Source organism: Coregonus clupeaformis, chromosome 29, assembly GCF_020615455.1.
Source record: "Coregonus clupeaformis isolate EN_2021a chromosome 29, ASM2061545v1, whole genome shotgun sequence".
Lineage (NCBI taxonomy): Eukaryota > Metazoa > Chordata > Actinopteri > Salmoniformes > Salmonidae > Coregonus > Coregonus clupeaformis.
Genome location: NC_059220.1, coordinates 53,996,638 through 54,011,547, shown reverse-complemented (window position 1 = coordinate 54,011,547; position 14,910 = coordinate 53,996,638). Strand labels below are relative to the sequence as shown.

The window sequence follows — 14,910 nt, the reverse complement described above, 5'->3', positions numbered from 1 at the left end:
TCTATGACCCCCACAAGCCCCACGGGTCTCGTCTGAAGTCAGTACCGCCAATGTGCCAACTTCTGTCTGTAGTGTCCGAACTGTTTGGGCTACAAACTAATATGACTCCACTATAGAAAGGGGAGCGTCTTACAAACACGATGATGTTCTCTGTTTTTCTCCCCCACACGTGTCACGGGACTCGTCTGAAGGTAACCCAGTACTGGTTTCAAAAATGAATGCAAGTAGTTTTGTGCTAACAAAAAAAGGGGTTAAATATGTGTTAAAGATATTCTTGCTATTATAAACTGGTTATAAACGTAATTAGAACAGTAACATACCTGTTGTATATGGCCTCATATACCACGGCTTTCAGCCAATCAGCATTATATATACACTACCGGTCAAAAGTTTTAGAACACCTACATTTTTCCAGTTTTGATTGAAATTCAGTTTTATTTCTTAATGTACTCTGAAATTAAAGCATAGAACAAATAAACAATTGGAGACAAAAAATAAATCATGGAACAGCTGTAAGTTGTTAACCCATTTCTTGTTCCCTGAAAAAGGCATTTTTTTCAGTTTTTGGTAACCTAAACTTTTTATTTTTTACCTCTGGCAGTTTACCGCTTACCTTTGTACCATTTCACATTACTCACTGGACTTGAACTGCTTAAATTTCAATAAAACTTGAAAAATGGGGGTGTTCTAAAACTTTTGACTGGTAGTATATATATATATATTTCCTGAGCTTTCTTATATCTCCTAGATATAGGACAGACACTTCAAAACTGCATTCCTTATGATACATTTTTTGACTGTCTATTTGCCATTTATGAATGTGTTTTTGAATGTGTTTCTATGAGCTATACTAGTAAAGGCCAAATATACCACGGCTAAGGGCTGTATTCAAGCACTCTGTGTTGCTTCTTGCATAAGAACAGCTCTTAGCCATGGGTGCATAAGAACAGCCCTTAGCCATTGTATATTGACCATATACCACACCCCCTCGGGCCTTATTGCTTAAATATAACACTGTTGAAAGAAACCCTCCTCTTCTCCTCTTCTAGTGTGCGGTCATCCAGCGGTGTCCCTGGAGAGTTACCAGAGGGTTCTGGGTGGGGATATTGCTCCTAACGCAATCTTCCCCTGGTATGCTTAGTTCAGAGTCAAAGACAGAGTAATGAGTGGGCCGCAGTGATCAGAGACCCGTGGGTCATGACCTCTGAACTGACCAAGGAAGACATTAAGGTAACGGTCATACGATGCTGTATGGGCCCGATCCCGATGTAGGAATTTATGCCTTTCCTACGCACTTCTTGTCACACCCTGATCTGTTTCACCTGTCTTGTTCTTGTCTCCACCTCCCTCCAGGTGTCGCCCATTTTCCCCATTATCCCCTGTGCATTTATACCTGTGTTTTCTGTTTGTCTGTTGCCAGTTCGTCTTGTCTCGTCAAGCCTACCAGCGTGTTTTATCCCTGTTTTCTAGTTCTTCCGGTTTTGACCATTCTGCCTGCCCTGACCCTGAGCCTGAGCCTGCCTGCCGTTCTGTAACTTTCTGACACTGCCCTGGATTACTGACCTCTGCCTGCCCTGACCCTGAGCCTGCCTGCCATTCTTTACCTTACTGACACTGCCCTGGATTACGGACCTCTGCCTGCCCTTGACCTGTTGTTTGCCTGCCCCCTGTTTTGTAAATAAACATCTGTGATTCGAACTGTCTGCATCTGGGTCTTATCCTGAGTTCTGATACTTGTCAGTATTTGGTATTCAGACTTATTTAGTCGAGTAACATGCTCTGCAGGTGTGGCTACCCTGCGTGCTTTGCATACATTTCATTCAACCACTGAAAACCCTCCCACTTGCTTGCCAACATATTTTCTCGTGGAGTTTTCATTCAATGGGGCTTCCTGTACATTTATCTTAAGCCATCCCTTTAAATATGGTGCACCTTTAATTATCATTTTGTTTAGTATTCTATCAGAAAAAGGACATGTTTGACTTTCAGAAAAACATATTGGTCAAGCTCAGGTACTTACAACATTTTTGGGTGCATTTTCCAATTTGTTAGGCACATAACCCTGACAAGGTGGAACCTAACATGGTGGAAATGTTGAGCCCAAGTTAGCCATAGCTCTGTGAGTGAGCAAGATTGATCTAGAATAATGGTGAACACTTGAACTTGATTTTAACTTCCCTATCAAACATATTTTAACATTTAGATTGTTAAATTTTTTCTCTATAATTTAGCCAGGGTGGACATTTTTGAGTGGGACATGCAGACTAACAACATGGACAAATAGATACAACTGAGTGTTTATTTATTTAGCTTTGCATCATTGTTTTCCCACCAAAGAAATTATGACACTTCCTGAATGTGGTGTCATTGTAGGAAGGGGATGTTTTCTTAAATGGAGAATTACAACAAACTAACAGTGTTGAAAGTGATATCAGGGACACACAGAACATCTTAAATAAAATAATAACAAATACAATAATCATGAGAAACTGTATTGATGAAAGACTTTAACTAGGACTATAAAATAATGAATAAAGATTTGATTTTATGGCTTATATTTCTTGTGGAAGTTGATAAATAACACTTGGGGACATGGCCAAAACACCTACATCCACTGACAAAAAGTGTTTAAAATGCATAAAATTCACTTTCAGGATCCATATTTTGGTGTTGTTAAGGTAAAGGACACCTGACCTTATATTTAAAGCCTTTTGGAATCCACATTTTACAGTAAATAAGTGATATTTCCTGGGGACAGAAAAGGCACCACATGATAGGAATGACCCTACTACGTGTGGTCTGAGTTCCATAATGATTCATTATTGCACAACGTTAGCCTAATATGATCCACGAATGCTAGCAACCCTCAGGAACAATTTACAAGAACGTGACAGAAAAGAAAGGTAAACTGAATGGAATGGAATGATGCAAAAATAAATGTATGGGTATTACTGACGGTGGCTCCAGATGGTGGCTAATATTTAACATGGAAAAAGGGAAAAGGAGTAAAGCCCGGGCATATACTCATAACATTGTAAAGGGCATACATCAACTGGGCAGGTTCAACCCTACAGAAGCCTTGGGTCTCCTAATTTCATCCACGCAAATTGAAGGCACACAATTAGAATTCTGAATAACAGCACAGCTATTTATATCCTATTTCACTGCGCAATACATGTCATGTTGATATGATTTTCAGTTTGCTTCCTTATGGCTGGACAAATCATCTAAAACATTTGCTTTGTGTATTTGCAATCCTCTTCTCCAAACTGATTACTCATTTACCTAGCTCTTATCAATAGATCTAATTAAGTTGTAAATTACAGTGCATGGAGAATGGTGTTATTTCTATGGGAAACGTAGATGCTTTTTCCACTTGGAACTGGTAGGTTTGCTAGACCTTATTTATGGTTTCCTCACGCTTAAAGGTGGTGGAATTATTAGGGAATTAAGTCAAGATCAGAATATGGTGTATCTGTAGACACACCTCCGCCACACCTTCATTTATTCGAGCTCCACCTCAATCAAATTACAGATACTTTTGGCCAAATTAAGATAATGACATCGGCCTGATCAAACTCCAACATCCAATCACATTCAACGATTCAGTGATGCCACTGTGTCTGCCAGCAGCAGGTGCTAAATACACCCCTGGGAAGATTGGGTAAGAGAGAGATTGTAGCCATTGCTGACCAATAATGTTGCAAGAGCATGATATACCGACCACCAACCACTGGTTTTGAGGTTAATTTCATTCAGCGGATGTTAATTTCATTCAGTATTTAACTCTCTCTCTCTCGCTCTCGCTCCCTCTTTCTCTCCAGGGTTTGGTGTAGGAGTCGTGACATAATTTTCATTATAAACTGGGTGGTTTGAGCCCTGCATGCTGATTGGCTGACAGCTGTGGTATATCAGACCGTATACCACGTGTATGACAAAACATTTATTTTACTGTTCTAAATACATTGGTAATCAGTTTATAATAGCAATAAGGCACCTCTGGGGTTTGTGATATATGGCCAATATACCACGGCTAAGGGCTGTGTCCAGGCACTCCACGTTGCGTTGTGCGTAAGAACTTAGCCGTGGTATATTGGCCATATACCACACCCCCTCGGGCCTTATTGCTTAAATAAGCTCCAATATGTCCAGCTTCCTGTGGTGGATCAGGAAACATGCAGAGCTGCTGTTGCCCCGAATGATAGTGGGCACAACTGGGACATGTTCTGTGACACATTACCTGAGGGGGGCAAGTCTAAATGTACAGGGGACAATGGAGGGGTGTACATCCTGAAGGAGGCGGAACATTTCTGGGCAGCAGGGATCATTAGCTGGGCAAAAGGATGTGTAAAACCAGGCCAATATGGGGTAAACACCCACATGGCTAACTACATATACTGGATCAAGAAGACCATGAAGGAGAACTAGACTAATATGAGTTGTAGTGGCAATCAATGACGTCTGTTCTCTCAACATCTGTCTTTCTGTGTCATTAAACATCTTATAAAGTGGAACCTCTATTTATTTTTGCACACTTCCAAATAAATCTCACAATATATTAATAATATTTCATTTATGATGGCAACACACTGTAGGCTTAGAAAAGAAAAGCTGGACACATTTCCGAGGCTCAGATGCAATGAATGCACTAAATACCAATGTTTCCACAGCTAAGCTGCCTTCATCAGGGTTTTATCTATCTAACATACTGTAGGCTGTCATATCTTAAAACTAAACATGTGACCAGGGATGTAGTTTAAAAAAGGTAGATCATCTGAATACTATAGTGGATAGTGTTTAGTGTATAGTGTGTTCTTCATGAAAAGGTCAACAGTGTAGCACCACTACAGTACATCCCTTCAGCGTGTGACCTGAACTGACATACCCAGGCCAGCATGGAGTTTGTCCCTGTGTGTAAACAAAACAAACTTATCAAACAGACTTTACGGGAAGACCACTGAACACACAACACTTTCCTCCCATTCTCTCTCTCTCTCTCCTCCCTCCCCTTTTCTCCCCCCTTCCTCCCCTCTACCCCCTCCCCTCCAACCTCTGGTAGATCCGCATTCTGCCTTTTATAGTTCAACATTTTCAACATTAACGTAAAAAAAGCTTTACCTTAAGAACTGGTCAATTGTAGTCTTTTGACTCCACCACCACCACTACTCTTTCGCTCGGTCTCTTTCACCTCTCCCTCTCTCTCTTCCCCCCTTCTCTTTCGTCTATTTCAGCCAAGTCAAACAGGGCAGGTTTTAACATGACTTTTAGACTCCTAGCATAATACTTCACCATAGGTCTCTATTGGGACACACAGACTGCAGGGAATTCAGGTCTAATACATGTGAGCAATAGCAACACAACAGTAAAACAATAACAACAGAAACATTTGTTGCCAGGACCTTCAACATGGACTGGACCCATCCGTTCATCTGGTGAGTTTGTTTGGTTACACTGTACTTGAACCCATTGGCTATAGGTAAGTGAACCTAAACAACAACTGCTTTCGTGAGTGTCTAAAGTCAGTTGTCAAAACAGACCAGCTGCCGTGAAGGTGTACAATTACATTGTGTCACATAACTAGCACTTGTGAGAAAGAGTTCAAATAAAGTGTAACCTGTTTGTTAATATTTGTCAAGGGCTGAGCGTAGATGTGGTGCAGAAATCAAGCGCAGGACTACAGAGGCTCTTCAACAGTCTTTAGTGAGGATCAAACAAATACAAAAGGCTCACGGCAAAATCCCAGCCGGAGGGCAAGCGAAACAATTACGCACACAGGGAACAGTGCGTAACCCAAACTGCGCACACAGTGCGGACACTCTCAAAACAAACACAGAACGAGAGAGAACAAACTAACGCCTAGCTGACACGAAACAATTACACACAACACATGACAAAACCTAAGAGAACTTATAGGGCACATAATCAACACTAACAAAGAACAGGTGTACAAACAGACCAAACCAAACGAACATCGAAACATAGAACGGTGGCAGCTAGTACTCCGGAGACGACGACCGCCGAAGCCTGCCCGAACAAGGAGGAGGCGCAGCCTCGGCCGAAACCGTGACAATATTACTCAGCACACCAGTGGTTTTAATGTTTATTGAGCCTTCATCTTGAAGGATGATAAGAACATATGATTCCTACAGCATCATTAGATTATGTTTTCTTCTACTTCCTGGCCACAGATCAGAAAATAGCTCTCTTTCTGATCAGAGTCATCATACAGACATGTTTCAAGGGGCTGTTTTTACCTTGTTGTGACACACAACTCCTCCTATACCTCCCATCTCAGCCCTCTCTCCCTGTGTTGCTCTGCTCCAGGCTGCTTTGTGTCTCTGTGTGTGAGTGTTGGCGGTTGGCCCGGTCCCTGCCAGCCCTACATGGGGAGGTCCAGTCCCCCCAGTTCCCCCAGCCATACCCTGCTGCCTTGTCACAACAGTGGGACCTCAGTGTACCTGAGGGCTACCAGCTCCAGCTCAGCTTCACTCAACTGGACATCGAGCCTTCCGCCAACTGTTACTACGACTCACTCACGGTCAGTGGACTTCAAAAGAATACTTCGATACCTTATTATAAAATGTATTAGGATGTATTCAATGTTTCTTACCGATATTTAAATATGTCCAAGAACCTTCTTCACTCTGTCATTCCAGGTTTTATATGACAAGAAGGTCCTTGCAAAGTTCTGTGGTCAGGAGAATTCTGCTGATGGACATCACCCAGGCAACCAGCCACTCTTGTCTCCAGGCAACAGGCTCACCCTGGTCTTTCAGACAGACGACACGAACCCTGAGCCACACCAGCACCTTGGCTTCTCCGCCCACTATCAGGCCAAAGGTAGTGTAGCCCGTACCAACCCCACTAGAGGATCAGATACCCTGCTCACAACAGTACTACATATCCAAGCCAACTGTAGAACACTGTTAAACCACAAACACCATGCAAGTCTCAGGGAAGGTGACATCACTGTGTGATGCTAAGCTACACCCCCCACCTCTCTCCTTCCCTCCACCTCTCTTCTCCATCCCTCTCTCCATCCCTATCCCAGACATAGATGAGTGTTCAGCTCCAGACCCTGAGGATGGTTCTGGTCCACTCTGCTCCCAGTTCTGCCACAACACCCTGGGCTCCTACATGTGCTCCTGTCGCCATGGCTACGAGCTCCGCCCTGACCAGCGCACTTGTGTCTGTGAGTACACCTACTCTCTATCTGTGTGTGTGTGTGTGTGTGTGTGTACTGTAGTCATATACATCTTATGGACATCTCTCTCTCCCCCTGACCAGTGTCCTGTGGTGGGGGTATATTTGATGAACCAGAGGGGACTCTGTCCAGCCCGGGGTACCCTGACCCGTCACCCCACGGCCTGGCCTGTCAGTACGTCATCTCTGTGGAGCCTGGGTTCATCGTCACCCTCAACTTCACTGACAGCTTCCACATAGAGCACATAGGCACCCAGAATGTACCCAGCTGCCTCTACCACTGGCTACAGGTAACACTGTACAATGCCCTGACCACTGCATTAATTAAGTATTGAATGTGTGTGTTTGTTCATGTGTGTGTTCATGCATGTGTGTGTGTCAAGGTTTGTGTCTGTGTTCAGGACGCTATGTTTACAGTGTTTGATATCTCCTCTGCCTCACCCAGGTGTCCATCCCAGACAAGGAACCCCAGAAGCTGTGTGGAGGGAAGAGTCCTGGACTAATGCCCACTAACTCTCACACTGTCCAGCTAGACTACCACACAGACTGGGCTGGTCTGAGCCAGGGCTGGAGCCTCCACTACACTACTCAGAGTGAGAGAGGGAGGGGGAAAGGCATAGAGAGGGAGAACAGAGGTAGAGGGAGATAATGGAAGAGGACAGGGAGAAAGACAGAGCAAGGGAGAGTATGAAGGGAAGGCCAGATGCAAACTGGTGAAGGGCAAAAAAGGTGAGAAGGTAAAACCTCCCGGAAGTAAAGCAGAGAATACAGGTCAAAGTTGATATGTCTGTGTTGTTGTTCATAGGGGTGCAGTGTGCTTCACCCAGTTATGTCACCAATGGAAGAGTCACCCCAAACTTTCTCCAGTACTATTACCGAGACTACATCCAAGTCCGCTGTGACTCTGGCTACAAACTAATTATGGTGAGATTAAACAATCCCTTTTTTACCCTGCCTCTTATCATTCTCTCTTTCCTCATACTTCCTTCTCTCTTTCCTTCTCTTGTTTATATTCAGTCTTTCTATTTTCTTCAAGGGCTCTTTTCCTGGAAATATCCCCTGTGAAGAGCGACTAAACTGTCAGTGTATCGACTAAACTCTCTCTCTCTCTCGCTCTCTCGCTCTCTCTCTCTCTCTCTCTCTCTCTCTCGCTCTCGCTCTCTCTCTCTCTCTCTCTCCGCTCTCGCTCTCGCTCTCTCTCTCTCTCTCTCTCTCTCTCTCTCTCTCTCTCTCTCTCTCGCTCTCTCTCTCTCTCTCGCTCTCTCTCTCTCTCTCTCTCTCTCTCTCTCTCTCTCTCTCTCTCTCTCTCTCTCTCTCTCTCTCTCTCTCTCTCTCTCTCGCTCTCTCTCTCTCTCTCTCTCTCTCTCTCTCTATCTCTCTCTCTCTCTCTCAGGATGGCAGAGAGATCAAGAGCTATGCCTCCATGTGTCAAAATAATGGAAAGTGGCACCTCTCCCTCCCTGAGTGCCACAGTGAGTCACAACCATAGAAATTGATTATATTTCTATGATCACAACCTAATACAGTCAAGTTCCACATTAAACACAGATGTATTTTGGTTTCTCTCTCTCTTTCTCTCTCTCTCTCTCTCTCTCTCTCTCTCTCTCTCTCTCTCTCTCTCCCTGTGCAGTAATTGACTGTGGGGAACCTGAAGCATTGTTGAATGGAGGGGTAAAGTTCATATCTGGCTCTCAGAACCAGTACCTCTCCGTCATTCAGTACCACTGCAATGAACCTTTCTACTCACTCCTTGGAGGAGCAACTGGTGAGATGTTTAACTATCCTTCATCAGTCACACACATTTGCTCACTAAACAATAATATTTTTTTATTTAATTTGTGTTGACAACCACTCTATGTCTGTCTGTCTGTCCTTCAGTGAGCTACACTTGTGCAGCAGATAGAAAGTGGAGAGACAACCTTGATACCCATGTCATTCCCTCATGTATCCCAGGTAACTCCTTAAGTACCATTTTCTTTACCATATCCCCCAAATACCATCCTGTATGTATTTGTGTGACCCTCATCACTACTTTACCCCCCACCCCCAGTCTGTGGCCAGCCCACGGAGCCCATCTCAGGCTTTCAGAGGATCATGGGGGGAGACAAAGCCCCAGACAAAACCATACCCTGGCAGGTGATGCTCAGTGTGGATGGAAGCAGAGGAGGGGCCATTGTGATCGGGGACCGCTGGATCATGACTGCAGCTCATAACCTGGTGCAACAGGGCACACCTGTGCTAAAGGAGAAACTTCGGGTAGGTAGATTGTGACACGTACCCATCAATTCATTGGACACTGGAGAACAAAAGAATTTCCTGCTTATGTTTTTAAAGGTATAGTAACTACAGGCAAAGAGAAGCCTTCAGTACTTTGGTAAAGCCACCACAGGCTAACGTTTGAATTACGTGTGTAGAAGTCCTTCAGTGATGTCAGATTTTAAGAAGTTGAAGATCTATTCTGAAGTTGAATTCTGTTTTGATTTCAAGGTTTTTGTGGGAGACAATGATGCAGAAAAACTAGCAAAGCTCACCCCTCTTGGTGTCGCCTCTCTCCACCCCCACCCTGAATACAATAACCCAGATGATGCAAACTACAATCATGACATTGCCCTGATAAAACTCCAACAATCACTCACATTCCACGCTGCCATTATGCCATTGTGTCTGCCACCAGAGGGCGCTACATACACCAGTGGCCAGATTGGGTGAGAGCCAGACTTGTCCTGTTCGTTATTAAAAATGAGAAAGCTGAACATCAATATGAAAATGTATGTTATTAAAGACATAAATAAGAACACAAAGAGGAAGTCCATTTTGAAGGGATAGATAGACCCACATTTCATAATGTGTTAATTCTTGTTATGGAAGTAGTCTATGCGCCAAGGGTGCAACCTACAATTTTCATGAACTTCTTTTTGAAATCCTTGAATTCCATTGCAAAATCTAAAGTAGTCTAAGTGCACAACCAGTCCTTAGCAGTCCATAGATCATCAATGTTCAAAAAAGTTAATGAATGTAACACAATCGTTTTCTGAGTAACTCCTTGACCTCTTTCCTGACCTCTTTCCCTTTTCAGTATGGTGTCAGGCTTTGGCATTAAAGAACATGACATCATTGCCAACGAGCTCAGGTATATACGCCTACCAGTAGTGGGTGAGGATAAGTGCCAAGACTCTGTCAAAAAAGCAAAAGCAGCAACGCCAATAACGAGGATCCCTCTTCTGACAGACAACATGTTCTGTGCCGGAGTACCTGAGGGGGGCAAGGACTCCTGTATGGGGGACAGTGGAGGGGCGTATGTCTTGAAGGATGATAGTACTAAACGTTTTTGGGCTGCAGGTATTGTCAGTTGGGGTGTGGGTTGTGGTCAGAGTGGTAGATATGGAGTGTACACCCGTGTGGCTAAATACATTGGCTGGATCAACAAAACCATGGAGGACAATAAGTAAAATATATAGGTGAAGATAACGAGGGAAAGAGAACAGAAATACCGATGTAATTTTAATTCAAGTCATGCTTTATGAATCCAAATAAAGCCCTAACGTTTCATCTCTGCTTTTCTCGTGTGTGTTTGTGTGTGAGCGTGCGTTCCTGTTTGCGTGTTTGTGTCTGAGAAGAAAGATAGAACGAAAGATAAGAGCTTCGACAATTTTGTGCTTGTGGACACACATTTCTCTTTGCAACCAATGAGGAATGGCGTTATTGCTCTGTGATTGGAGGATATGCAGAAAAATGAACAACTCTCTTTCACTTTCATTCAGCAACGTTTCTCAAAATTCTACAATGACGCACCTGCGTCAAACGCTGAAAACAACCTATAGCTCAATGGAAACAACACATACGCTGGAAACATGGCATATATTAATCGGTGTTTGATAAATTAATACGTCTGATAAATCTTTAAATATTATTTCAAACTAATTACGTTCTACGCGAACATTTAGTTGACCATTTTACTTTATTTATTTGGTTTACCTTAAAACAAAAGTGAAAGTAACTTCACTGTAAAACAGCCTAACATTTTAACTGTCTCTAAATTGTATTCTTATATCTTCGACTTTGATTTCGAGGGTGGTCATTAATTAAATTATGAAATTAGGGGTCTATTCTGTATATTTATGAAAGGCCTGTAATTACTGTTGACTAAAAAGCGACTGGAAAGATGCTTGAAATCCTGATTTGGGGGTATTTGATTACATGCGTTTCTGGTAAGAACATATTTTTTTCACTCCTGACATTTTCTAAACATGAAATGACTGTATATTCTGGACATTAGTCAGCTATGTGTCTTGTTTTATATGCTTTGTACAAAATAATAAAATGCAGGACGACAGGGATCTTTATAAACGTAGCTCTTTATTAACTAGCTATAACTGGCATGTTCATGTGTCTCCGGCCATGATCATCTTTTTAGAGATGACCTCACCACCTGGGTGGTCTTAACCAATCATAGCGCAGTATGCATCCAATTACAATTCAGTATGCTGACACATGAATATTACACTATGCTCACATTCCTGCTCCTAATGCCCTCTCCTCGTCCCTCTCTCTCGATCCTGTCCTGTCCTCTCACTCCTCATTCTCTCCCCCTCCTCCCCTTCTCTCCCTCTCTCTTAGGGAAGGGAGGAGCAGACGTGGTGCTGTCCTGTTCTCTGGTGGAGGAGGGTAGTGGGATGGGGGGAATGGGAGGTGGGGCTCTCTTCAGCCGCACCCCAGCCACGCTTGTCCTCAGAGACCTGGCCGTGACCCCTGATCTTTCACCTGATACTCTGACCCCCTTCAACCCTCCCGCTGTCCCTGATCCTGACAACATCATCTTGGAGGCTAAAGGTTAGTTCATCATCAGGTTATCTTTTGTACAATAGAGTTACCTGATGGAATGACCTTCTCCCTCCCCTCACACCATCTCTTTCCTGCACTCCCTCCCTCCCTCCCTCCCTCCACCTCTCTGCTCTCTGATAGTTGAGTCTCCTGAGATCCCAGAGGCAGACCTGCTGCTCCATGCTGACTGTAACGAGCAGGAAGTGACATGTGAGATCAGCCGCTACTTCCCCCGTAATGCCAAGGAGGGCTCCACAGAACCAGCCTATTTCATTGGCTCCTTGCAGATAGAGGGGGGCGGGCTCAGCCTCACATTGGTCCTGCAGACACTGCCACTGGACCAATCAGATCGTCTAGCTCTCATGCAGAGCAAACTGGAACTCCCCCTCAGCCAATCAGGAACTTTGCTGACTGAGGGTGAGACAAGAAGGTTATTATCATACTTCTGGTAGTATGCCTGTTGTAGACTAGACGTGTCATATTGTAATGATGTATAACACTGTTACTCTCTCTCATTCTCTCACCCCTGCCTCTTTTCTCATCACCCCTCTTTCTTTCTCTACTTTTCACTTGCTTCTTTCTCCATAATCAATTCTTTCTCTCTCCCGTCTTCCCCAGTGGTGTTCCTGGTGTTCTCTCGCTCGCAGTCCCATTCCGCTCCTCTAGGGGGCGTGGCCCTCCTGGACTGTGGCTTCAGGCAGCAGGCCCCACCCCCAGGGCAGGAGCTGGGTCTTGAGTGGCGGCTGCAGCACAGAGGAAGTGGGAGGAAAGTGCTCGAGATTAGGGCGGGGCAGACGGAGACAGAGGAGGGGCCAGCAGGTGAGAGAATAAAGGCATTATTTAAGTAGTTATGATGGTGCTATAAGTGTAGGATGAGTTGGGCCTACTTACCATCACAACATAAAGTGCATTAGGACCTCCATGGTCAACATTCCAACTTTATTATCCACCCAGAGACGGAAAATACAAATGTATTATTGCTGTCATAGCTAGGAACCCAGAGGTTTACTGAAGGATTACTTTGAGAATTGGACATAATCTTTCGCCTCATCATACTGTTTTGGCATTGTTTTTTCCTCCTCAAGTACACGTGGAGAGGGAGGGTTCGAGTGTGGATGCCGCCCTGCTGGTGGGGCAGGGTAATGCGTCTCTGACTCTGGCCAGACTGAAGGTCTCTGACGAGGGGACCTACATCTGCACCGTCAGCACTGGACTGTACCAGGCCCAGCAGGTCATACAGCTACACGTCACACGTAAGTCTCTCTAAGAACCCTTGTGATTGATTGTCTCTTTACATAGGCAGCAGGTAGCCTAGTGGTTAAGAGCATTGGGAGCCGAAAATGTGAAAAATCTGTTGATGTGCCCTTGAGCAAGGCACTTAACCCTAATTGCTCCTGTAAGTTGCTCTGGATAAGAGTGTCTGCTAAATGACTAAAATGTACATAATTTCTCTACACATATGAATATGCGTTTATTACATTAGGTGTCTATGTCATGTGTGACATAGTGTGCACACTATTCACATCTAAATACAAAGTCTCTCTGTCTTTAGAACCTCCTCATGTTTCTCTCTCTGAGGAGAAGCTGGTATTTCGGGATGAGTTGCCCCAGAAACTGAGCTGCCACTGCAAGAACTACTACCCTCTGGATGTCCAGGTGTGTGTCTGGTGCGGTCGACCAATGAAATATCCAGTCATTCATATTCACAGATACCACTGTTTCAAAGTGATTAGCACACAGTGATTAGATGTCTAATACAATCAGAAGGTCATTGGTAGGCCATCATACAGTACTAATAATATGGATATCCTAAATATTACAGACATTATACTGAGACTCTCTTCTCTCTCAGATGGAGTGGTTCTCCGTCTCCTCTACAGACTCAGAGCCTAGCGTCCTATCAGAGCAGGTGTCTCTCTCCAGCCATCGGCAGCACAGTGACAGGACCATGTCCATCTCCTCCCACCTCACCCTGCACCCCTCCGCCTTCCCCCCTGGAACCACGGTCACCTGCAGAGTGACCCACCCAGCCCTGGATACACCCCTCTCCCTCAGCCTGACAGTAGAGCCACCTGAGCCAGGTAGGCTGCTACAGACACAGGCGTGAGAGGACAATCAGAAATTAGGTGCACATCAGCATTGCCATAAGGGTCACGTTCATTAGGTGTGAATGGACAACTAAAATAGAATGAGTGTTCTTATCAGGCAGGTTCAGATACTGCTCCTTTGCTAAATGTTTTCTCCTGTTTGGTGCCTGCTGACTGTGAGTCATTGGGAGAACCTGAGCAGAAACAAAATATTTGTCATAACTGTTCCCTGTAGATTCCTACTGGATGGTCCTGGGTTTTCTGGTCATCACCGTTCTGTTCTTCTACCAAGTGATGAAATAGGTAAGTTCCCCATGCTTCCTATGGACCTTGTATTTTTAACTATTGTTAGTAGTAAGACAACAGTAGCCTAGAGATGCGAAGCAGAGTTCCAACCTAATTCACAGACTTTCTTCATTCTTGGATTCTTTCAGGGTCGCAGAGACATGGTATCTGAAGCTGTTGAAAACCAATGTCTTAAGGGTTGCTGTAATGTCAATTACTGTTGTACTATAAACAGTTGTACATTTTCTTCAAATAAATGTTTTCTTTAATAGTATCATTGGTGTTTTTCTCTGAATCTGGAGAGACAGTGTGGTATTATACGTGTTCATTTTCACTCCAATGATAAAGGGGTAGACACACAATAATGTTGATGATTTTCTTTATTAGCATCAAGTGGTAAGCATGCATTTAAAGAATTCTCATGATCCAGTTGTATCTCTCGCAGTATTATCATGTTGTATAATTTCTTTACCTAATAATATTATTGCACAATATTATTAGATCATTGTTTTGA

At 43.9% G+C, this 14,910-nt stretch overlaps 2 protein-coding genes across 2 annotated transcripts; both read left to right on the top strand.

Moving 5' to 3' along the window:
* Window positions 1–5,230: 5,230 nt before the first annotated feature.
* Window positions 5,231–10,752, top strand: LOC121586209 (complement C1r-A subcomponent-like). The gene is made up of 13 exons (XM_041902733.2): window positions 5,231–5,432; window positions 6,325–6,538; window positions 6,657–6,840; window positions 7,052–7,192; window positions 7,288–7,493; window positions 7,649–7,796; window positions 8,009–8,127; window positions 8,597–8,675; window positions 8,834–8,968; window positions 9,082–9,156; window positions 9,254–9,459; window positions 9,691–9,908; window positions 10,280–10,752. Exons 1-13 carry the CDS (start codon window positions 5,407–5,409, stop codon window positions 10,650–10,652), a joined length of 2,124 nt encoding a protein of 707 aa, XP_041758667.2. The 5' UTR covers window positions 5,231–5,406; the 3' UTR covers window positions 10,653–10,752.
* Window positions 10,753–10,965: 213 nt separating this feature from the next.
* LOC121586210 (tapasin-related protein-like) lies at window positions 10,966–14,670 on the top strand. The gene is made up of 9 exons (XM_041902734.2): window positions 10,966–11,411; window positions 11,821–12,033; window positions 12,166–12,441; window positions 12,643–12,843; window positions 13,110–13,277; window positions 13,577–13,680; window positions 13,877–14,105; window positions 14,347–14,414; window positions 14,546–14,670. The coding sequence occupies exons 1-8, from the start codon at window positions 11,366–11,368 to the stop codon at window positions 14,412–14,414; spliced, it is 1,305 nt and encodes a 434-aa protein (XP_041758668.1). The 5' UTR covers window positions 10,966–11,365; the 3' UTR covers window positions 14,546–14,670.
* The last annotated feature ends 240 nt before the right edge of the window (window positions 14,671–14,910 follow it).